The sequence below is a fragment of the Nycticebus coucang genome, chromosome 11, assembly GCF_027406575.1.
Source record: "Nycticebus coucang isolate mNycCou1 chromosome 11, mNycCou1.pri, whole genome shotgun sequence".
In the NCBI taxonomy this organism is placed as follows: Eukaryota; Metazoa; Chordata; class Mammalia; order Primates; family Lorisidae; genus Nycticebus; species Nycticebus coucang.
In genome coordinates, this window is record NC_069790.1 from 28,849,195 (window position 1) to 28,875,312 (window position 26,118).

The 26,118-nt window shown below is 39.2% G+C and overlaps 1 protein-coding gene across 13 annotated transcripts in view; it reads left to right on the forward strand.

The window, feature by feature from the left end:
* CPVL (carboxypeptidase vitellogenic like) overlaps positions 1–26,118 on the forward strand; it is a 249,760-nt gene that overhangs the window by 131,796 nt on the left and 91,846 nt on the right. For 11 of the 13 annotated variants that reach the window (XM_053609286.1, XM_053609291.1, XM_053609285.1 and 8 more), the window contains 2 exons: positions 5,411–5,509; positions 6,987–7,160. In XM_053609286.1, the coding sequence (XP_053465261.1) occupies positions 5,411–5,509; positions 6,987–7,160 (273 nt within the window). Of the gene's footprint in view, positions 1–5,410; positions 5,510–6,986; positions 7,161–11,728; positions 13,246–26,118 lie in introns of those variants that run through there. The other 2 variants (XM_053609296.1, XM_053609295.1) reach the window with 2 other exon arrangements.

Here is a 26,118-nt window from a genome sequence, read left to right on the forward strand (position 1 = left end):
TCATTAACTATTTTGATTTCTTTCAATGCTTGATTGATTTCTTTCAATTTGGAGGCCCTAAAGGCATCCCCTATCCTAGAAATCAGAAGATAGGCAGCCCAGAAAACCAGGCATGTGCTTCCACATGTGTGTAAACCACTTGAAGGGGCTCTATCCACAAACAGGGCTTCAGCCAGAGAAGTGACCACGGTGTGTAACCAATGTCACATGTTCCAATGTGCTGGGAACAAAGATTATAGAGTGGAGTCATTTGAAAGTTGTTTTTTTGGTTTTTTGTTTGTCTGTTTGTTTGTTTTTGAGATAGAGTCTCACTATGTCACCTTTGGTAGAGTGCCGTGGCATCACAGCTCACAGCAACCTCCAACTCTTAGGCTTAAGCGATTCTCCTGCCTCAGCCTCCCAGTAGCTGGGACTACAGGCGCCCACCCACAATGCCTGGCTGTTTTTTTGTTATTGTTGTCATTGTTGTTTTAGCTGGCCCTGGCTGGGTTTGAACCCACCAGCCCCGGTGCATGTGTCCAGTGCCCTAACCACTGACCTACAGGAGCTGGCCCAGCCGTTATTTGAAACTCTTGCAGAGAGCCATTGTTATTTGTGAATATCATTACATTGCTACCCTAAAATTAAACTTGAGAATCGCTGATTATATTGTTCACCTTTCGATTTCTTCTTTCATTATTAAAAATGAAAGAATATGGTAAATATTAGAACATAGTGACTTGAGTGGGAGGTTGGTCAATTCAGACAAAGATCATGTGTAAACAATCTTCCCTAGGGGCTTTTTGCCATGTTCACAGGAGCCATCCTGTTAGACCCATTAGTAAGTGAGGCAAGGACTGAATTTTGAGGACTTTAATCTGTTTGTTGTTAGTCATATATTCTATAACATGGTCATTGTTATTAAAGAAGAAGCTTGCTATTAACTGTCTTGAAGGCATTGCAGATCAGCTGGTTCAGATCAACAGTGAAGACACACAAACTTGGAGAGAAGGTAGGGGGTGGGTAACACAAAGTTATCCTCCAGTTTACAAGTACAGTACGGTGCCAGGATACTACCTGAAATCCCCTAAGGCAAGGATTACCTTGCTGTGAATTCTGAGCCAGCTGTGCAAATGGGCAGCCCACTCATCCTGCAGGCTTCTAACCAGCTGTCCTTTCTCTGACCAATTTGCAAATGAGATAGTTGATATGTTTTTAAAGAAGCACACAGGGATTAAGCAATGTCTCCAGAGCATTTGAGAGGCCTGTGTGTATAAAGAAAGCAGAAGGATGACTTTGGTACATGATACAGCAACCTCAACACCTGTAGGATTAGGGAAATTGTTGGAAAGTTCAGATGTTTTATGTATTCAAAGGTAATGAGAAGATAACCCAGGAGGTTAAATACAGTCTGTCCCAAACCAGATTCATCAGAAAACAAAAACAAAAACAAGCAAAACCCTTACAGACATGGAATGTCTTTTTGACCTTGGTCCAACATCTCAAATGATGAATTGAAATATAAAGACCTTTGCTTTATCAAGGGAAATAGACAAAATGACACTTAGGGCAGTAAACAACTGGTAGTTGAAATGTGTTTCAGTAATTGCTATGGAAGACTCCAAGAAATTTTGAAACCCAAGAGAATATAAATGTCAAAATCTTATACTTAGATGGTAAAGCCTGTTTGATGCTCTGATCCTTTAAAATGATTTAATCAAAGAGCAGTAACTCAGAGCTGGAGGGTAGATCATTTACTGTCCACACACACACACACATGCACACACACATTGAGGCTCAGAGAGGTGAATGAATTGCCAAAGAACACACAAATCACAAATGGATTTGGCAGCCCTAGGACCAGAATTATTCCCTCTGATTCCCACCCTCGTATTTCTCCCTTGGTAACTTTCAGGCATTCTGTAAAAATCCTGGGACATCTTAAAGACTCTGCAAGAAGCAAATGGTTGATGTGTGGTTTTGTATTATCTCTCTTAACAGGATGATGTTCTACATCACAGAGTTCTCTTTGTGAAACAAGTTTTGACCAGAAATCAGATTTCACAGATCTTGGCCACCCACTCATCTTCTTTGTTTGACAGCAAATAATTTTTAACTCTTCTGAAAGCAAATCTGTTCTAAAAGGTTGAATTTATGTTCCCACTGATGTGGAAGATCATTTCTAACAATGAGTTTCAATAATGGTGTTATGCATTCAGGATGACTGCTGGCCAGTGGTGCCCGCTCTAGGCAAATGAATTAGAAAGACACCTCCTCTGGGGGCACAGTCCTGTGGGTTCATTGTGAGAGGATGAAAGTGGGTATTTCTCCAGATGCATCCCTGAGCCAGTGTATCCAGCTTGATAAGCAGAGTTTTGGCTGGTTCCAGGTGTCCCCCAGAGTGAATGATCTGCACAACCAGATGTGGGGTGCAGGTGGTGGTAGCATTGCCAAACTACACTTTCAGCCCCACCACCACCACTTTCTACAGTGATGATCTTCTTTATTCTGGGCCCCTGTTCCCATTGCAATGTTAACTTGGATAAGTTCCTTCATGTTTGAAAAAGGATATTAATCTAAAAAACATAGTGAGAGTTTATGTTAAACCCCAAAGCATGGCAAGAAGGAAGTGACGACTAGGAAACACTGCAATCTGCCTGCTAGGGGCCAGCATGCATGTGGCTGCATGTGGCTGCGTGTGCAGGCCCACGCCCTCCCCTCTGACATCATCAGTGGGCTCTCCTTGGCAAGTTACTTAACTCTATGGGTCTCGTTGTCCTCACCCATAAAATTAAGACAATATGCACATACTACATAATAGATCTAATAAGAAACCTAAATTTATACTTGATAGATCACATTTAAAATGGGCTGAATTCATTTCTTAGGATTCTTTCACAAGAATCCCTCACAACTTCCTACCATCAACCATAAATTGCTGTCTTTAATTTCTTCTGTGATGATTCCCTTCTCTTCTTTTTTTTTTTTATTGAATCATACCTATAGAATATAAATGTCTTCACACAACAAATAAGTGAGGTGAGGTTATATTAACCAGTTTGAGGTAAGCATTCGAAATTGTATATTTCCTTTTCTTCACCTTCTTGCTTTACCCCAAATCTGGCTCTCCCCTGCTGAGGGCTCCCCTTGCCTTCTTCCTCTCTCTTACCTTCTTCCTTGCAGCTTCCAGATCATTCTCCCTGCCCCCATCTAAGGTGTTCAGTCTTGAATCTTAGGTCCTCAGATAGGACCACCCAACTCTGCTTATTGTGCTGTCTTACCAACCCCAGCTTCTTGCACTCACTCTCTGACTAGTTGAGCTCCGGCCCCTCTGTCACTCTCTCCAGCATTACTCTTGTCATAATTCCTGGTGACGGCAGCATCCACATTGATGATCCTTTTAGAATTTGGTCCTTCAGTTCCTTAGCCTCCTTTTTTCAATGATTTCACTCTCCTCCTTTTAGCGGCTCATTCTCATTAACCCCCAAAAGCCAGGAATAAATTCACAATCTCACATTCAAACATCTTTCTCTAATCACCACCTGCCAGTCCTTTCTGTTCCCTTCTGCTAATGGACCAACTCTGACAGTCCTGCAACCCTACCACCTTTCAATCTGCTGATTTTCCTATGTAGCTCTTCGTGATCTCAAACCCTCTCAAGTCTGTATTTTGCATTACCCAATTTCAACCTACATGAGTCATTCCATATATTCCCAATTGTTAAGCCTACTTCCTACTATTTCCACTCACTCCTTTGACTGAACCACAGCCCTGGCTCAGTTCACCTCTTTGCCATGCCAGGCCTGCCTTGGTACAGCTGAACGTGGCTGGAAGGGTGTCCACAACAATCCTGGGTGTTCTCACCCTCAGCCAATGACGAGTTTTTTGTTAGTTTTTTTTTTTTTTTAATGTAAGCAGCCCAACTTCTGCCAGTTCCAAACACCTGCATCTGTTCCTATGTCCTCCATCCTCTGTCCTTGTACTCCATGATCCATGGTAAGGCACCCTTCCCACATGGCTCACTCCCACAGGCCAGGCCTCTGCTCTTTCTTCTTCATATTAATATAAGGGTATAAACAATTAGGTTATATTGTTTGAGTTTATAGGCTAAAGTCCATGTTGTAGCTGAGTCCTTTACCCAGAAAGTGAGCCACATACCCATACATTGTACCCATTTGGTTGGAGCCTACTGAACCCCATTTTTCCTTTCCTCCACCCCCTCCTTCCCTATTCTTGAATTTAATTGTGATTTTCTCTCATATAAGCCTATGGTTGTTCATCTACTAGTTTCAAATTAGTAATCAATACATAGCATGCTTGCTTTTCCATCCTTTTTTTTTTTTATTGTTGAGGAGTCATCAAGGGTACAAGAAACCAGGTTACACTGATTGCATTTGTTAGGTAAAGTCCCTCTTATAATTGTGTCCCCCAAAAGGTGTGTCACACATTGAGACCCCACCCCCTCCCTCCTTCCTTCCCTCTCTCTGCTCGTCCCTTCTCCCACCCCCTCTCTCCTTCCCTCTCTCTGGTCTTCTTTTCCCCCACCTCCCTTCCTCCTTCTCCCCCTGCTCTCCCCTTCCCCCACTCCTCACCATGTACTAGGTCATTAATGGTCCTCATATCAAAATTGGGTACATAGGATTCATGCTTCTCCATTCTTGTGATGCTTTACTAAGAATAATGTGTTCCACTTCCATCTGGGTTAATACAAAGGTTGTAAAGTCTCCATCTTTTTTAATGGTTGAATAGTATTCCATGGTATACATATACCACAGCTTGTTAATCCATTCCTGAGTCTACGGCCATACCACCCTGAACATACCCAATCTCCCCCTGCTTTTCCATTCTTGAGATACTTTACTAGGGAGAATATTCTTCAACTCCATCCAGATAGATACAAAAGATGTAAAGTCTCTATCTTTAATGGCTGAATAGTATTCCATGGTGCACATACACCACAGCTTATTAATCTGCTCTTCTGTCTCTTCTACCTGGAATGGTTTCTCCCTAGATGCCTGCGTGGTGCATTTCCACCCTTCCAACATAGCTTTCCTCAAATGCCCCCTTCTAAGTGACACCCTGTGTGGCCTCTCTACAGTGTGCCGTACACATGTGCACCGTGACACTTCCTGCCTCACTTCTCTTCTTTACTTTTCTCTTTATCATTCCCTACCATACTTTTGAGTTCCTTGATCACTAACATTTGACATACCTCAACATTCTGATTTCTTGTCCCCCTGTAGGTATGAGTTCCATGAGAAAGGCTTTTGGTCTGGGACAGTGCCTAGCATAAAGATGATGCGCACTAAGTGGTTGCTGACTGAGACAGTGAAGGCATGAAAATGCTATCAAATAAACACAATGACAAAGGCCTCTCGGCCCCTTTACTCACCCTGATGTTTTCCTTCTTTCTTTCTCTCTCCCAACCTAGATCCTGGATAAACTACTAGATGGTGACTTAACAAGTGATCCTTCTTACTTCCAGAATGTTACAGGATGTATTAACTACTATAACCTTTTGCAGTGCATGGTAATGACACTTTAAAAACTATAATAATGTTTGTTTAAAACTTTTAACAAAATCAAGCTTCCTCTGTTTTGGCAAATATTACAGCTGACTTCATACTAGACCAATATGTCCAAACTTGTATTGCATTATTTGGTCTATAGATGACAGGATTTTTTCTTCACCAGTGTTGTATATATTATAATCTGACCTCTGAGGATGTGTGACATTGCAGATATGTAGTATCAGTTCTGATTACTATAATTTCCCCCCAAGTAGAGCTAGTTATACAGAGATTCTTCTGTGAAGGATACAGGCTGGGATTGGAGTTCAAGTCCAAGAGCTTCAAGCCTGTTTATGAATCTCTTGAAAAGGCCCACATTCTTTGTTCTGTACTTAAGGCAGGTTAGAATATCAGAACTGCCAAAGCCTGTATGAAAATATTTGCTTTGTCTTACTTTTAACTTAAGATGCACTAAACTTCAGTTCATTTAATATGGACTCACTTCAAGCCTTCTGGAACATTTTTCAAGTAGTTTCTTTCATAAAACTAGGCCAAAGTTGATGTCATCTGTGGAGAACTAATCAAATCAAAGAAAAGGAGCCAAAGTGGGGATTTGGATTTATATGATCTTTGTCTAGTGCATAGACAATGCATTCTGCACTGGTTTGTAAGTAAAACATAATGTCAATGGAATTTGCAACCCTGTGGTTTTTGATTTAGATCGTACCAAGAAGAAAACACATGGTAGACAAGAGAGAAACAAAATCTGTGATTACATTTTCCTTGCGAAGTAATGTAGTCACAGTTCGCAAAAACTGTTGGTAAAGCACAAAGGTGTCAAACTCAAATGCTAACCACTTTTTTTTAATCCTTTTGTTATTAGGAATGTTTTTTTAAGCATTTACTTCTTGTTTATTTTAGTACAATAATTGATGCAGAGATGTTAATGCAGTGTTTTGGTGTTTTGTGTTTTTAAGTAAGGCTCATGGACAACTTTTTCTTTTCTCTTGTGTCCATAAAGTATCATCTGTTGCTTACGTTTGACATATTTTCCATCTTAAATTATAGTCAGCTGATTTTTTTTGGTGTATAGTTTTAATAAACAGCACAATATAGAAAAGAAATTTTTAGCTTTGAATGCCACACCACCACCCTGGCTCCTTGTGATCCTTTTGACCTTCTTTTCATATCTTCCCTTCATGAAAGGATCCCACTTATATTACCCCAAAACCATTGAGTTAGAATTTCAAGAAAGGAGACAAGTTCATCGTCATGCCACATTTTTATTTTATTTTATTTTTTGGCTGGAGCCAGGTTTGAACCCGCCACCTCTGATATATGGGGCTGGTGCTCTACTCCTTTGAGCAACAGACACCGCCTGTCATGCCACATGTTGTTCATTGCACTATTTGTGATGGGAAATTCACAGCTTTCCCCAGCATGCTGTTCCTGCCACCCAATCATGTTCCCTGTCTTTCTCATACACCCTCCTGCCAGGAACCTGAGGACCAAGGTTACTACGCAAAATTTTTATCACTTCCAGAAGTGAGACAGGCCATCCACGTGGGAAACCGAACTTTTAATGATGGTGCTATAGTTGAAAAGTATTTGCGAGATGATACAGTGCAGTCTGTTAAGCCATGGTTAGCTGAAATCATGAACAATTACAAGGTAAGAGAGTTATTTCAGTTACTACCTATTTTAGGAACTTTTCAGATTACCCAGAGAAAGGTGACTTTCTTTTATTTGTAATTTGACTCTTGTCTTTGCTTTTTACTTTTATATATATTTCACAAACATAAAAGCCCCTTCTTTGTTTGATTCCTTTGAATTAAAAGGATTTTTTCTTTTTAGTTAAATCACTTTCCCTGATTGTTCCTTAAAATGAAATTTCATTTGGCACATGCCACTTCTCACCCCTTTTTTGAGTAAAGAAGCATAGCAGGGCTAAAAAGATGACCAAATTTGTGCACGGCCAGATTTCTCTTACTTATGGTTTATATATGAATCTCAGTCGTGTCAGGTATAAATGAATCTAATGCTTATTCACAAAATGCATTTTAGCTAATAACTGCAGTCATTCCTTTTGCTTAGACACAGTCTTTCAGTCTCTGTAGTAAACACTGCGGTAGGCCATCAGGTTGAAACCATGAGTGAGAAAGGGTCCCTGTTTTGAGGCATGTCAAGTCACCTACTGTGTTGTCTGGCTGATTCTACCCAATTTGCTGTTAGAGGTACCAGTGGAAAGTGAAGTCACAGGAAAGGAGCCTGAAGGTGCAGTGAAAGGAGCCAAGGACCCTAGAACTCTCATGGTGAGGGCAGACACCAAGAGCAAGTGACATGGGAAGTTATCTTATGTATTCTTTCTTTCCTGATACCACTCTCTCAAGTCCTCCTCTGATCTTCCAGGGCTGTTGTCATTTGTCCTAGGGTGGTCTTCAGCACAACCTAAGGATATGTGTACAAATGATAGAGGAGACCACAACCTGTGGTGATCCACTTCCTCTCTGTATGTTCTGACATAGACAAGGGTAACATTTGGGTTGAATAAAAAACAAGTCAGTTAATAACCCACAAAGACCTTTGTATGAATTAGAAAAAAGTCATCCTGTCCTCAATATACTTTACTTCCATCTATCAGAAATTGTCCTAAAATATTGCTTTAGTTAAAATCAGACTCTTCACTTCTATTTGCTGGAATGAGGAATATACATCTCCATATCTATGTTAAGAATGATGACCCTTAGGATTGTTCAGTCCACAACCTGCAGCACTTTCCAGGGAGTCCCTGGCCAATGCTCCCTTACTAGAATGTGTTTTGGAATATGCCAGACTTGGAAGACCCATTTTCTGGTCCTTCTCTTAGTATGCAGAATTTGACCTATAACACTTGAGGAAAATGGCATGCCAACTCTGCAAATCCATTTTAACCCTGTGAAACTTGATGAAATACTTACATTCTAGGAAATAAAAGAGCCTGATTGAATGTGCCAACCTTTCACCCACCTGCATATTTTGTTCTATTGGAGACATGCAGTGGCCCTTAGTGTTTGCCTGTTTTGAGTCTTCTTTAGAGCAACTCCAGAAAGCACTTTTGTTATCCTCTTCTCTGAGCTGTCACAGAGTGTTGTCTCTACCCATATGATTGTACTTAATACATTGTTCTGTCATTATGGGCATCAGGCTGACACCCATATGACACAGTTATCAATAACAAGCGAAAAAAATGTTAATGAAAAACTAGTGCTGTATCAAAACTGTATCCATAGACCTATCCGTAATCCATTAAGGTATTTGTTATCCACAAAAAAAATATTGGCATTTATGTCTAAAAGACAATCTTCCATAATATAACATTAAGGAATGGAAAGTATTTTTTTATTTGTTTTTTTTTTTTAGTGGAGAGCAGATAAAGCAGCTCATATATACAGCATTTATACCCTCGGGAGATAGATTTTCTCGTTCTCAATCATAGTATATGATTCCTTATGGATAGGGTGAGACATATGGTTTACTTGATAATACAAGCTCTTCTGATGTTGGCTAATAGCCATAGACTATTCACTTGGTTAATAAAGGAGAATATATTGATTAGAAATGATTCTGCATTTTGATATTTAAACCTGTCTGTACCTGTTGCTCTTATATCTGAAAGCTACCAATATGAACTCCAGTGAAATTAGAATATGGTATTTTCTAACATTTTCAGCTCTGAATCAGTTACCATAAAAAGAAGACTCTAATGGTTCAGATAAACCATTTTTCCATAAAGAAAGAGAATAAAATATGCAATCAATTTGAATGCAGACCCCAAAGTGGCTTACTTGAAAGCAGGCTCCATATTACTGGCAGAGCTGGCATAGCCCCTGGGGCAGTGGTTATCTTTCGCTTGTCTGTTAATGATGGTAAACCTCATTGTATATGTAATGTAATCAGAACAACCTAGGTTGGCTTAAAATTTTAGTACCCTTAAAGTTAAGTTTATGTAAGTCCCAGTACTAATTTGTCATAGAAAATAGCACCTCTGTTTCTATTTGTAAGACCATAGAAGTCTTTTTCTGGTAGTAGATTCATTTTAGCCAATGTGGAGTATCTCTGACGGGCTGAGGAAGACTTCATGGGATCATGTTTTTGTGTAGTTTCTGTGTAAACTTTTTTACAATGAGGTACAAGAGATGTATGCTCCAAGTCTTTTTTTTTTTTTTTTTTTTCAGTAATTTCAGATGTTTGGGTGGTAAATTGAAATATCCTATTGGCAGTTTCCAAAATAAACTAGAATAAGAAATGATCTGCTATAAGATATGAATTTCTTTAGAATAAAATGATTTCAAAATACTACAAAGACTTACAGTAGTCAGCTGGGTAATAGAATAGGATGCTTATTATTAACATGCTCTGAAGCCAGACATTTTGAGTTTGAGTTCTGGTTCTGCCAATCACTGGCTGATATTCTTTGAGGGGAAGACACAAACTTTCTGTGCTTCAGCTTCCTTGCCTATCAAATGGGAACAAAAATAGTGATGTGTGTGAGATCTTCCAAGGTTTAAATGTGATTATGTACATAAAACATTTTGAACAGTACCTGCTAGTTAGAAAATGCTTATAAATATAAGCTATTACCAAGAATGTTCAACAAATTTTAATAAAAGTCTTAAAGATCTTGCTACATACAAAAATTATATAAGAAACCCTGGAAAATGCAAAAATAAAAAAGACTTGGCAGACTTCCAGTTTCCAGTCCAGTGTGTAAGGAGCTTAGAAGTCACCAACACCATCCTTCCAATAAAATGCTGAATAAACTGAAAAAAAAAAACTCTTTTTAGATTTGTGAGAAAAATGAGGTGATGGGGTAAACTGCTGCCCCTGCAAATTAGAGAGACAGACAGGTGAATGCAGGAAGTCACAACTTCCTGGGGCAGAGGCAAATCAGTAGAAACCTCCAGAGAAGCAAGTGAGTAGGGAAACCTGAACTGTAATTGACAAATTACTAGAGGCTCCATGTAGACGTGTCTGAGCGCTGAAAACTCCAGGGGGACCCAGTCACAGGTGGGGGGATTTTACCTCCAAGAGCGAGGCCAGGTTCTCAGGTGGGGGAGAATACTAAAGAAAAATCCCCTCCTGCATCAGTGTTTCTGCCAGGGGGTGGCAGAAAGCAACCACTTTGAAATATACTAAGCATTCTGTTTTCCTTGGCAAGTCCTGCTCTTGTGGGAAACCGTTTTACCAGACTCTGCCTACTGGGGTTTCATTATAGAAATGAAATCACCTAGGTGAGTGTAAATATCCAGCTCCAGTCCTCCCTGGATGTCCTTTTCCATCTAAGGGGAACAGAGAGGACAACTGAGAAACACTAGTGAAGTTCAGGCTCACTGTCCAGGGGCACCAGCTCCTGAAAGTCTGGGGTAACGCTGGGCCACAGAACACTTCCTCCTCCCCACACCTCACTGCCGTACCACTAAAAGACTATTTTCTGCATTTCTTTGTATCTGGCACAGCATGTCCACCTCTCAACAAACAATTACAAAGCTTACTAAGAGGCAAAAAACATAGTTTGAAGCAGCATCAGAACCAGAGTCAGATTTAGTAGGAATGTTGGAATTACCAGACCAAGAATTTTTTTTGATAAATTTTATTGTGTGCATTAATGTATACGTTGTGAAGTTGTGAGATACATTCATGTGACAAAACGGTTACTACAGTGAACAGAATTAACATACCTGTCATCTTACATAGTTACTCATGTCCTACTTATTCCTTCTACATATCTGCTACTTTTTCTCCTTTGACCTACATCTTCCCATTTCCTACCCCCATCCCCGCCCCTGGTCACCACTATTTTATTCTCTATCTGTGTATAATTTAATTTTTTAAGATTCCCTGTGTAAGTGAGATCATGCAATACATTTCTTTTTCGTGTCTGGCTTATTTCACTTAGCATAATGTCCTCCAGGTTTATCCAAGTTGTGACAAATGGCAAGATTCCCTCCTTTTTAAAGGCTGAATGATATTCAATTATACAAAGAAATACCTTAGACATATTGCAGGTTCACTTTCAGAGCATTGCAATAAATTGAATACCAAAGTGAAGTGGTTTGCATGAATTTTTTGGTTTGCCAGTGCATGTGAATGTTATGTTTACACTATAAACGTATACTATACTTTAGTCTTTTAAGTGTGCATGAACATTATGTCCAAAAAAGTAAATACTTTAGTTTAAAAAATACTTTATTGCTTAAAAGTGCTACAGTCGTCTGAACCTTCAAAGTCAATCTTTTTACTGGTGGAGTGTCCTGCTTTGATGCTGATGACTGCTGGTTATGGCTGTTCAGAATATTCCCTAACAAGACAACAATGAAGTTTGCAGCATTGATTAAATCTTCCTTTCTTGCAAGACTTCTCTGAGCCTAGAGCAGTGACTCATATCCATAATCCCAGCACTTTTGGAGGCCAAGGCTCCCAGGAGAATCACTTGAGGCCAGAAGTTTGAGACCAGCCTCAGCAACTTAACAAGACTTCAACTCTACACATTTTTTTTTTTAATTAGCTATACTGCACTCCATCCTGTGTGTTAGAGCAATTCCCTGTCTCTTTTTTGTTATTGTTGTTGTTGTTGCTTATAATCTTTAATTTTGTTAAACATTTATATATATGTATACATAAACACACATAATCATGCTACACATATGTTCTGTAACCTATTTTATTCAATAATATATAATGAACATGTTTTCATGCAAGCATTGTTCTGAAAGTTTCCAACTTTTCTATATTTTTTCAGTTTTTTCTTAAGTCATATACACATAGATCATGAATACATTTACGCATATGTGGGGTACAATGTGTGATTTTTTAATATAATCTGACATGATTACATCAAACCAATCAATATAGCTTTTGCCTCATTTACTTGATTATTGTGTTAAGACATTTATGTTCTACAAATGACAGATTTGACTTGTACCCTTGCAATATGGTCCATAGGTGTGGTCCTGTCGTTTACTCTCCCTGTATATTTTTTTAATTTTTATTTCAGATTAATATGAGGAGAAAGGACTCTACTACAATTTGAACTTTATTTTAGAAATTCAAACAGTGTAGACTAATCATTTGTACCCTTGTATTAATCTGAATTCCTTGTCTCCCTGTCTCTTAAAAAAAAAAAAATTCTCCATAGCATGCAATACTGTTGGATAACATTTTACCTACAGTAAAACTTCATTCAGAATTGGAGTCAATTGTCTCAAACCCTGCTGCTACTTTATCAACTAGTTTATGTAATATTCAAAATGCTTTCTTATCACTTCAATAATGTTCACAGAATCTTCACCAGAAATATATTCCATAAGTGATTCTCAAAAAATCACTTTCTTTTTTTTTTTTTGATTAAAGATCTGAAGAGAATTTATTATAGTGATGACACAATTGACAAGGAAATTTGATTATTTCTGTTTCATACAACATTCTAATGTAATAACAAATTATGGGTGGTAACGTATCAGATTGCTAGGAATTTCTTTTTTTTTTTATTTATTAAGGAAATCACTTTCATTGTGCCATAAGAAGCAACTCCTCATTTATTCAAGTTTTATCGTAAGATTATAGCAATTCAATCACATCTTCAGGCTCCACTCCTAATTGTAGTTCTCTTGTTACTTCCACCACATCTCCAGTGACTTCCTCCACTGAAGTCCTGAAGCCCTCAAATTCATCTATGAGGGCTGGAATCAACTTCTTCCAAATTCCTGCTAATGTTGATATTTTGACCTCCCCTCTGAACCATGAAATGTTCTTAATAGTATCTAAAATGGTGTATTCTTTCCAGAAGGTTTTCAGTTGACTTTCCCAGGGTATGTCAGAGGAATCACCATCTATGGCAACTGTACCCGTACAAAGTGCATTTTTTTAAATAATAAGACTTGAAAGTCAGAATTACCCATGTTGTGTCAGCAGGCACAAAAACAATGTTAATCTCCTTGTACATCTCCATCAGAGCTCTTGAGTGAACGTCAAGTTCATGTGCACTTTAAATAGCTGGCTATTTTAAATTACACACAAACTTGATGGACACCCTGTATTTAGTAAACCATGCTGTCAATAGATGTGCTATCATCGAGGTTTTGCAATTCCATTTGTAGAGCACAGGCAGAGTAGATTTAGCACAACTCTTAAGGATTCTGGGATTTTCAGAATGGCAAGTAAGCATTGACTTCAACTTAAAGTCACCAGCTTAATCTCTTAGACGAGATTCAGCCTGTCATTTGAAGCTCTGACCCAGGCATTCACTCCTCCTCTTCAGCTATGATAGTCCTAGATGGCCTTTTTTTCCAATATGAGGCTGTTTTATCTACACTGAAAACCTGTTGTTCAGTAGCCACCTTCATTGATGATCTTAGCTACATCTTCTGGATAACTTTCTGTGGCTTCTTCAGCAGCACTGTTACATTTTTGTGGCTTGGAATCAGTTTCTTGCCTTAAGCTTCATGAACCAACTTCTGCTAGTTTCAATTTTTTCTTCTGTAGCTTCTTCATCTCTCTTAGTCTCATAGAATCAAAGGGAGTTAGAGCCTTGCATTAGATTAGGCTTTGGCTTAAGGGAATGTTGTGACTGATTTGGTCTTCCATCCAGAACACTCAAACTTTTTCCCTATCAACAATAAAGATGTTTAGCTTGCTTATAATTCATGTGTTCACTGAAGCAGCCCTTTTAATTTCTTTGAAGAACATTTTCTTTGTGTTTATAACTCAGGTAATGGAGCAAGAGACCTAGTTTTCAGCCTGTCTTGGCTTTTGCCATACTTTCTTGACTAAGCTTAATCATTTTTAACTTTTGATTTAAAGTAAGAAATGTATGACTTTTCCTTTCACTTGAATATTGAACATTTTGAGGCCATTGTAGGGTTATTAATTGGATTAATTTCAATATTATTGTGTCTCAGGGATGAGGGAGGCCCAGAGAAAGAGAGAGAGATGGGAGAACAAGTGGTTGGTGGAGCAGTCAGAACATATATAATATTAAGTTTATTGTCTTATGGGCATAATTGTGTCTTTGGGTGCACAATTCATGATGCTTCCAAACAATTAAAATAAGAACATCAAAAATCACTAAACACTGATCACCATAATAATTATAATAATAATGAATAAGTTTGAAATATTGCAAGAATTACCAAAATGTGACAGACATGAAGTGAGCATGTATTATAGAGAAAATGATACCTAAATACTTGCTTCATGCAGTGTTGACAGAATCCTTCAATTTGTAAACCAGACAGTATCTGTGAAATGCAATTAAATATGGCATTTCTGTGTGTTTAAAATATCAATCTCTTTAAAAAATTGAACACAATGCCAAATATTTAAAAATAACATTACTTATTATAACAAAATCTGGCAAGGCTCATCCCCTTCATTGATTACTCTTTAATGTGGTTGTTTATCTGCATTGCGCACACTTCTTTGAGGGTTAAATGCAGTATACATCTAAGACCACATGCACACACAAAGTATTTATGTGATATCTATAGATGCACAATAAAGTGAATAAAATGAGGTGAGCCTATATATAAACTACAGTGTCTTCATTCATCTATCAATGGATACCTAGATTGTTTCCACCTGTTTGGCTATTGTGAATAATGTTGAAATGAATATGGGACTGAAGAGATCTTTCCTATGTATTGATTTCATTTTCTTTTTTTTTTTATTAAATCATAGCTGCGTACATTGATATGATCATGGGACATCATTCACTAGCTTCACAGACCGTTTGGCACACTTTCGTCACACTGGTTAACATAGCCTTCCTGGCGTTCTCTCAGTTATTGTGCCAAGACACTTACATTCCACATTTACCAAGTTTCACATATACCCTTGCAAGATGCACCTCAGGTGCAATTCCACCAATCCCCTTCTCTCTACCCACCTCCCCTCTTCCTCCCCTCCCTTTCCCCCTTCCCCCTATTCTTAGGTTGTAACTGGGTTATAGCTTTCATGTGAAAGCCATAAATTAGTTTCATAGTAGGGCTGAGTACATTGGGTACTTTTTCTTCCATTCTTGAGATACTTTACTAAGAAGAATATGTTCCGGCTCCATCCATGAAAGAGGTAAAGTCTCCATCTTTCTTTAAGGCTGCATAATATTCCATGGTGTACATATACCACAATTTATTAATCCATTCATGGATCGATGGGCACTTGGGCTTTTTCCATGACTTAGCAATTATGAATAGGGCTGCAATAAACATTCTGGTACAAATATCTTTGTTATGATGTGATTTTTGGTCTCCTGGGTATATGCCCAGTAGACGGATTGCAGGATTGAATTGCAGGTCTATTTTTAGATCTCTAAGTGTTCTCCATATCTCTTTCCAAAAGGAATGTATTAATTTGCATTCCCACCAGCAGTGCAAAATTGTTCCCTTTTCTCCACATCTGTGCCAATATCTCTGGTCTTCGGAATTTGTGATACAGTCTCACTGGAGTTAGATGATATCTCAAAGTAGTTTTGATTTGCATTTCTCTGATGATTAAAGATGATGAGCATTTTTTCATATGTCTGAAGGCCACGTGCCTATCTTCTTCAGAGAAGTTTCTCTTCAAATCCCTTGCCCAGCCTGCGAAAAGAACCCTTGTTCTTTTCTTGCTAATGAGTTTGAGTTCCCTGTGGATTCTGGTTATTAAACCTTTGTCAGAAACATAACCTGCAAATACCTTCTCCCATGCTGAGGGCTGTTTGCTTGCTTTACTTACTGTGTTCTTGGCTGTGCAGAAGCTTTTTAGTTTGATCAAGTCCCAGTAGTATATTTTTGAAGCTGCTTCAATTGCCCGGAGAGTCCTCCTCATAAAATACTCACCCAGACCGATTTCTTCAAGGGTTTTCCCTGCACTCTCCTCTAGTATTTTTATAGTTCATGTCTTAAGTTTAAATATTTAATCCAGTGAGAATCTATTTTAGTTAATGGTGAAAGGTGTGGGTCCACTTTCAGTCTTCTGCAGGTTCCCAGCCAGTTCACCCAGCACCATTTGTTAAATAGGGAATCTTTTCCCCCACTGAATGTTTTTAATTGGCTTGTCAAAGATTAAATAACAGTAAGTAGCTGGATTCATCTCTTGGTTCTCTATTCTGTTCCAGACATCTACTTCTCTGTTTTTGTGCCAATACCAGGCTGTTTTGATCACTATCGATTTGTAGTATAGTCTGAGATCTGGTAGCGTAATTCCTCCTGCTTTGTTTTTGTTTCTGAGTAATGTATTGGCTATTCGAGGTTTTTTTCTGATTCCATATAAAACGAAGTATTGTTTTTTCAAGACATTTAAAGTATGACAGCGGAGCTTTAATAGGGATTGCGTTAAAATTGTATATTGCTTTGGGTAGTATGGACATTTTAACGATGTTGATTCTTTCCAGCCATGAGCATGGTATGTTTTTCCATTTGGTAACATTTTCAGCTATTTCTTTTTTTTTTTATTAAATCATAGCTGTGTACATTGATATGATCATGGGGCATCATTCACTAGCTTTACAGACCATTTACCAAGTTTCACATATACCCTTGTAAGATGCACCGCTGGTGTAATCCCACCAATTCCCTTCCCTCTACCCACCTCCCCCATCCCTCCCCTCCCTTTCCCCCTTCCCCCTATTCTTAGGTTGTAACTGGGTTATAGCTTTCATGTGCAAACCCTAAATTAGTTTCATAGTAGGTCTGAGTACATTGGGTAATTTTTCTTCCATTCTTGAGATACACTAAGAAGAATATGTTCCAGCTCCATCCATGTAAACATGACAGAGGTAAAGTCTCTATCTTTCTTTAAGGCTGCATAATATTCCATGGTGTACATGTACCACAATTTATTAATCCATTCATGGATCACTGGGCACTTGGGCTTCTTCCATGACTTAGCAGTTATGAATTGAGCTACAATAAACATTCTGGTACAAATATCTTTGTTATGATGTGATTTTTGGTCTTCTGGGTATATGCCCAGTAGAGGGATTACAGCATTGAATGGCAGATCTATTTTTAGATCTCTAAGGGTTCTCCATATTTCTTTCCAAAAGAAATGTATTAATTTGCATTCCCACCAGCAGTGCAAAAGTGTTCCCTTTTCTCCACATCCACGCCAACATCTCTGGTCTTGGGATTTTGTGATATAGGCTAGTCGCACTGGAGTTAGATGATATCTCAAAGTAGTTTTGATTTGCATTTCTCTGATGATTAAAGATGATGAGCATTTTTTCATATGTCTGAAGGCCGCACGCCTGTCTTCTTCAGAGAAGTTTCTCTTCAAATCCCTTGCCCAGCCTGCGATGGGATCCCTTGTTCTATTCTTGCTAATGCATTTAGTTCTCTGTGGATTCTGGTTATTAAACCTTTGTCAGAGAGATAACCTGAAAATATCTTCTCCCATTCTGAGGGCTGTTTGCTTGCTTTACTTACTGTGTTCTTGGCTGTGCAGAAGCTTTTTAGTTTGATCAAGTCCCAGTAGTATATGTTTGAAGCTGCTTCAATTGCCCGGGGGGTCCTCCTCATAAAATACTCACCCAAACCGATTTCTTCAAGGGATTTCCCTGCACTCTCTTCTAGTATTTTTATAGTTTCATGTCTTAAGTTCAAATCTTTGATCCAGTGAGAGTCTATCTTAGTTAATGGTGAAAGGTGTGGGTCCACTTTCAGTCTTCTACAGATTGCCAGCCAGTTCACCCAGCACCATTCGTTAAATAGGGAATCTTTTCCCCACTCAAAGTTTTTAATTGGCTTGTCAAAGACTAAATAATGGTAAGTAGCTGGATTCATCTCTTGGTTCTCTATTCTGTTCCAGACATCTACTTCTCTGTTTTTGTGCCAATACCATGCTGTTTTGATCACTATTGATTTGTAGTATAGTCTGAGATCTGGTAGCGTAATTCCTCCTGCTTTGTTTTTATTTCTGAGTAATGTCTTGGCTATTCGAGGTTTTTTCTGATTCTATATAAAATGAAGTATTGTTTTTTCAAGATCTTTAAAGTATAACAGTGGAGCTTTAATAGGGATTGCATTGAAATTATATATTGCTTTGGGTAGTATAGACATTTAACAATATTGATTCTTCCCAGCCATGAGCATAGTATGTTTTTCCATTCGTTAATATTTTCAGCTATTTCTTTTCTTAGAGTTTCATAGTTCTCTTTATAGAGATCTTTCACGTCCTTTGTTAGATGAATTCCCAAATATTTCATCTTCTTTGGCACTACTGTGAATGGGATAGAGTCCTTAACTGTTTTTTCAACTTGACTGTTGTTGGTATATATAAAGGCTACCGATTTATGCATGTTGATTTTGTAACCTGAGACGCTGCTATATTCCTTGATCACTTCTAAAAATTTTGTAGTAGAGTCCCTAGTGTTTTCCAGATTACTATCATATCATCTGCGAAGAGCGAAAGTTTGATCTCTTCTGACCCTATGTGGATACCCTTGATCGCCTTTTCTTCCCTACTTGTGGTGGCTAAAACTTCCACTACAATGTTAAAAAGCAATAGAGACAATGGGCAGCCGTGTCTGGTTCCTGATCTGAGTGGAAATGATTCCAATTTAACTCCATTCAAAATGATATTGGCTGTGGGTTTGCTGTACATGGCCTCTATCAGTTTAAGAAATGTCCCTTCTATACCGATTTTCTTGAGTGTTCTGGTCATGAAGGGATGCTGGATATTATCAAAAGCTTTTTCTGCATCGATTGAGAGAATCATATGGTCTTTGTTTTTTGATTTGTTTATGTGCTGCATTACATTTATAGATTTACATATATTGAACCAGCCGTGAGATCCTGGTATAAAACCGAGTTGGTCATGATGTATAATTTGTTTGATGTGTTGCTGGATTCTGTTTGTTAGGATCTTGTTGAATATTTTTGCATCTATATTCATTAGTGATACTGGTCTATAATTTTCTTTTCTTGTTGGGTCTTTTCCTGGTTTGGGGATCAGGGTGATGTTTGCTTCATAGAATGTGTTTGCTAGTCTTCCTTCTTTTTCTAAATTTTGGAACAGTTTGAGTAATATAGGTACTAGTTCTTCTTTAAAGGTTTGGTAGAATTCAGATGTGAAACCATCTGGTCCCGGGCTTTTCTTTTTAGGGAGGTTTTGTATGGTTGATGCTATTTCCGAACTTGATATGGGCTTGTTCAACATTTCCACATGATTCTGGCTAAGTCTTGGAAGGTGACGTGCTTCCAAGTATTGGTCAATTTCCTTCAGATTTTCATATTTCTTAGAATAAAGTTTCTTGTAATATTTATTAAGGACTTTTTTGATTTCTGAGGAGTCTGTTCTTATTTCATCTTTGTTGTTTCTGATTGATGAGATTAGAGATTTTACGCTTTTTTTCCTGATTATGTTGGCCAAAGGTTTATCTATTTTATTGACCTTTTCAAAAACCAGCTTTTTGATTTATTGATCTGTTGTATTATTCTTTTGTTTTCAATTTCATTTAGTTCTTCTCTAATTTTGGTTATTTCTTTTCTTCTACTGGGTTTGGGGTTGGAATGTTCTTCTTTTTCCAGTTGCTTGAGATGTCCCATTAAGTTGTTAACTTCCTCTCTTTCTGTTCTCTTGAAGAAGGCTTGTAGTGCAATAAATTTCCCTCTTAGAACTGCCTTTGTGGTATCCCAGAGGTTCTGATAGTTCGTGTCTTCATTGTTGTTTTGTTCCAAAAAATTGGCGATTTCTTTCTTAATCTCATCTCTGACCCAGCTATCATTCAGCATAAGGTGATTTAACTTCCATGTTTTTGTATGAGTATGCATATTCCTGTTGTTACTCAGCTCAAGTTTTATTCCATGGTGGTCCAAGAAGATGCATGGAATAATTTCTATTCCTTTAAATTTACTAAGGTTAGACTTGTGACCTAAGATGTGATCGATTTTGGAGTAAGTTCCATGGGCTGATGAGAAGTATGTGTATTCAGTTTTGTTGGGATGAAATGTTCTGTAGATGTCTGCTAAATCAAAATGTTGGATGGTTAAGTTTAAATCTAAGATTTCTTTGCTCAGCTTCTTGTTGGAGGATTGATCCAACACTGCCGGAGGAGTGTTGAAATCTCCGACGATTATGGAGCTGGAGGAAATCAAGTTGCTCATGTCTGTTAGAGTTTCTCTTATAAATTGAGGTGCATTCTGGTTGGGTGCATAGGTATTAATAATTGAGATCTCATCATAGTGAGTATTACCCTTAACAAATATGAAGTGACCATTCTTGTCCTTCCTTACTTTTGTTGGTTAAAGCCTATTGTATCTGCAAATAAAATTGCAACACCTGCTTTTTTCTGATTTCCATTTGCCTGAAATATAGACGACCATCCTTTCACCCTGAGTCTGTATTTGTCTTTTAAGTTAAGATGTGACTCTTGTATGCAAAAAATATCTGGCCTGAGTTTTTGTATCCAATCAGCTAACCTATGCCTCTTTAGAGGACAGTTTAAGCCGTTCACATTAATGGGGAATATTGATAAGTGTGGTGAAGATTTGGGTATTCAGTTTTTCAAAAGTCCAGTGGGCATTTTTAATCCTTTCGCCAGTGTGGAAATTGGAGTTTGATCCGAAGTTTCTGAGTGAGTTTACTTTTGTGCTATAGGGTTGGCTTGGTCATTATGGAGGATAGGTCTGAGAATATCCTGAAGAGCTGGTTTGGTTATGGCAAATTTCTTCAACATATGAATGTCATTAAAGTATTTAATTTCTCCATCATAAATGAAACTCAGTTTAGCTGGATACAAGATCCGGGGTTGAAAGTTATTTTGCTTTAGGAGATTAAAAGTCGATGACCACCCTCTTCTGGCTTGAAAAGTTTCAGCAGAGAGATCTGCAGTCATTCTAATATTCTTCCCTTTGAAGGTAATGGTTTTCTTTCTCCTGGCAGCTTTGAGGATTTTTTTTCCTTCATATTAACTTTAGTGAAGTTAATTATGATATGCCTGGGGGATGTCTTATTGGGGTTGAGTCGTGCTGGGGTTCTGACACTGTCTGCTATCTGAATTTCAGAATCTCTAGGCATGTCTGGAAAATTCTCTTTCATAATTTCATGCAGAAGGGCCTCTATGCCCAGCGAGGCCACTTCATCTGTTTCTGGAACCCCTATGATTCGGATATTCGCCTTCTTCGAATTATCCCAGAGCTCTCGGAGAGAGTGATCCATTTTTGCTCTCCATTTCTCTTCCTCTTTGAGAGTTTGGGAGCGTTCAAAGGTTTTATCTTCGATGTCAGAAATCTTTTCTTCTGCTTGCTCCATTCTGTTGCTAAGGGATTCTACTGTATTTTTCATATCTTTGAGGGCTGAAAATTCTTGCTTCAGTGTGTCTAAGTCTTTGGTGGTTTTGTCTTTAAATTCGTTAAATTCTTGAGACAGCTTTTGAATTTCTCCTCGAATTCCTAATTCCACTTTGTTAATCTTGTCTGCAATACAAATTCTGAATTCGATTTCTGACATCTCAGCCAGTTGTTTATGAATGGGATCTTCAATTGCATCTGCCATATCTTTCCTTGGGGGGGTTGATCTTTTCTGGTTATTCATGTTACCAGAGTTTTTCCGCTGATTCCACCCCATGGTTGTTTTACTCCATCTGATTTTTTCCCCTGGAGCTTTGTTGAAGGCCTAAACAGTGTTGTGGCCTGAGAAACTGGGGCCCTGTCTGGTGTGGTGGGGCTAAGTGGTTCTGTCTTGTTTTCAGCTGGTTTCTGTTCCACCCTAGTGAAACAGATACTTTGGATTGAAGTCTCAGCTGTGGAGAAATATTAGCAATTAAGTCACCCCGCCCCCCACCGGCAAACAATTGGAGAAGAAAAATCAAACCTTCACCGTGCACCCAGGGCACCACCTGATTTGTCCTCAGGCGATTGGTTCAGTTCAAAAAGGTCCAAATCAATTGTCTCAGTCTGCACCTGTCTCGGGTAAGAGAGTTTAAGAGGTCTCTGGGAACTGGATCACAGGGGTCTGGTGACTACTCTGGTGTGGCTTGCTCCAGTGCTGCGTGGAGTCAGGAGAAGCCACCCAGCCAATAAATCAGTCTGGGAAGGTTGCTGCCTCCTGCCGCACCTTGCACCACTTCACATCCAGTCACTGATAGCCCTGCAGTTGGCTGACCCAGTTGCCTGTAGTGAATCGGTACTCCAAGAGTTTGTACCTGCCTGAATCACAAGGAAGTCTGCCAGGCCGCTGCGCTCTGCCTCTCTCCAGCAGGAGGAGGTGAGGCCTGACAACCTCGGGCACTTGATGAAGGTTGAGGGGTTTTCACTCAGGTCCAGTCTCACTCCTGATTAATGTTACTGACAGAACAGAACAGAACAACTCTACAGTTCCCCTGCAGAAGAGAAGCTGAATTGAGCTCCATATCAGCTTGTCTTTGCTCCTGTATTGCTCCTATAGGCTGACGATCCCCTGAGGGCCAGGTGCGTCTTAGGTTTAGTAAAGCGGACCTCTGGGTCAGCCCCACCCTGGGAGTTTCCCTGGTTTGCAAGCTGGAGTTGCCTCAGGCAAACTCAGAGTCTCTGGTTGCCCAGGAAGACAGGAGGTGTGGCTTCAGAATATTCGGTAGTGAGCCATATTGCCAGCAAAAGAGGGCTGCTGCTTTATGGCTCAGGCAACGGCCACTTCGGTGTAGCTCCCCTCCGACCAACCGTCCTCTCTCCGCTCCCGTACCGCAGAGTCTGCACCGACAGGCTGCAGTGCAGCACTGTCTACACCCCTCGAACAATCGCCCAAGAGTCCAGACCCCTGGGGGGGCCTCCAGAACTTGGAGCGACAGCAGAGGGGAGTGCAGGGAGCGCTGGGAGCCTGGGGTTGTGGGCAGAGAACACACAGAGCTTTACACAGTTTTATGCCTGGCCGTATTGTCACCAAAAGACAACTGTCGCACTGTGCCTCAGGGAACTGCCACTCTGGTGCAGTCCCATCTCCGCTGACTGACCAGGACTGGCCTCCAGACCCCAGTGTGAGCAAAGGGGAGCGCTGGGAGCTCAGAATTCCAGGTAGAGACTATATAGAGTTTATACAGATTTATGCCTGGCAGGAGGACGCTGTGGCACCCTAGTAGGGGAGGTAGGTCCAGTTTTTAGGGGGTCTCTCCTGTGGAGTGTAGTGGGAGGACCTTTGAACTCTGACCGGTTGTTTGTGGGGCACTCTGAACCATTCCCATGGGGGAGGGGACTCCCGTTCACTTGGTGATGGATTTTGTACCTTTTGTTTGTATCCTTGTGGTCGCAGCTCGCCTGAGCGGGGTTGATGTGCATTCTTCAACCTTCTGTCTTAGTGCAGCTCAAATCCACCAGGTTACTTGCTGAATTTTTGTCTTTTAACTCTCCTTCTGGACGGGAGCCTCTGTGGAAAGCTGGCTTCAGTCAGCCATCTTGTCTCCTCCCCCTCAGCTATTTCTTTTCTTAGAGTTTCATAGTTCTATTTATAGAGATCTTTCACGTCCTTTGTTAGATAAATTCCCAAATATTTCATCTTCTTTGGCACTACTGTGAATGGGATAGAGTCCTTAACTGTTTTTTCCACTTGACTATTGTTGGTGTATATAAAGGCTACTGATTTATGAATGTTGATTTTGTAACCTGAAATGCTGCTGTATTCCTTGATCACTTCTAAGAGTTTTGTAGTAGAGTACCTAGTGTTTTCCAGATATACAATCATATCATCTACGAAGAGCAAAAGTTTGATCTCTTCTGACCCTATATGGATACGCTTGATCGGCTTTTCTTCCCTAATTTTGTGGCTAAAACTTCCATTACAATGTTAAAAAGCAATGGAGACAATGGGCAGCCTTGTCTGGTTCCTGATCTGAGTGGAAATGATTCCAATTTAACTCCATTCAAAATGATATTGGCTGTGGGTTTGCTGTAGATGGTCTCTATCAGTTTAAGAAATGTCCCTTCTATACCGATTTTCTTAAGTGTTCTGATCATGAAGGGATGCAGAATATTATCAAAAGCTTTTTCTGCATTGATTGAGAGAATCATATGGTCTTTCTTTTTTAATTTGTTTATGTGCTGGATTACATTTATAGATTTACATATATTGAACCAGCCTTGAGACCCTGGGATAAAACCGACTCGGTCATGATGTATAATTTGTTTGATGTGTTGCTGGATTCTGTTTGTTAGGATCTTGTTGAATATTTTTGCATCTATATTCATAAGTGATATCGGTCTATAATTTTCTTTTCTTGTTGGGTCTTTTCCTGGTTTGGGGATCAGGGTGATGTTTGCTTCATAGAACATGTTGGGTAGTCTTCCTTCTTTTTCTACCTTTTGGAACAGGTTGAGTAATATAGGTATTAATTCCTCTTTAAAGGTTTGGTAGAATTCTGACGTGAAACCATCTGTTCCCAGGCTTTTCTTTTTAGGGAGGTTTTGTATGGTTGATGCTATTTCTGAACTTGATATGGGCCTGTTCAACATTTCCGCTTGATTCTGGCTAAGTCTTGGAAGGTGATGTGCTCCCAAGTATCAGTCAATTTCCTTCAGATTTTCATATTTCTGAGAATAAAGTTTCTTGTAATATTCATTAAGGATTTTTTGGATTTCTGAAGAGTCTATTGTTATTTCGTCTTTGTTGTTTCTGATTGATGAGATTAGAGATTTTACTCTTTTTTTCCTGATTAGGTTGGCCAAAGGTTTATCTATTTTATTGACCTTTTCAGAAAACCTGCTTTTTGATTTATTGATCTGTTGTATTATTCTTTGTGTGTGTGTGTGTGTGTGTGTGTGTGTGTGTTTTCGCCGGGGCTGGGTTTGAACCCGCCACCTCCGGCATATGGGACCAGCGCCCTACTCCTTGAGCCACAGGTGCCGCCCCTGTTGTATTATTCTTTTGTTTTCAATTTCATTTAATTCTGCTCTAATTTTGGTTATGTCTTTTCTTCTACTGGGTTTGGGGTTGGAATGTTCTTCTTTTTCCAGTTGCTTGAGATGTCCCATTAAGTTGTTAACTTCCTCTCTTTTCGTTCTCTTGAGGAAGGCTTGCAGTGCTATAAATTTCCCTCTTAGAACTGCCTTTGCGGTGTCCCAGAGGTTCTGATAGTTCATGTCTTCATTGTCGTTTTGTTCCAAAAAATTGGTGATTTCTTTCTTAATCACGTCTCTGACCCAGCTATCATTCAGCATAAGGTGATTTAACTTCCATGTTTTTGTATGAGTATGCATATTCCTGTTGTTACTCAGCTCAAGTTTTATTCCATGGTGGTCCGAGAAGATGCATGGAATAATTTCTATTCCTTTAAATTTACTGAAGTTAGACTTGTGACCTAAGGTGTGATTGATTTTGGAGTAAGTTCCATGGGCTGATGAGAAGTATGTGCATTCAGTTTTGTTGGGATGAAATGTTCTGTAGATATTTGCTAAATCCAAATGTTGGATCGTTAGGTTTAAATCTAAGATTTCTTTGCTCAGCTTTTTGTTGGAGGATCAATCCAACACTGCCAAAGGACTGTTGAAAACTCTGACTATCATGGAGCTGGAGGAAATCAAGTTGCTCATGTCTGTTAGAGTTTCTCTATGCATTCTGGTTGGGTGCATAGATATTAATAATTGAAATCTCATCATATTGAGTATTACCCTTAACAAATATGAAGTGACCATTCTTGTCCTTCCTGACT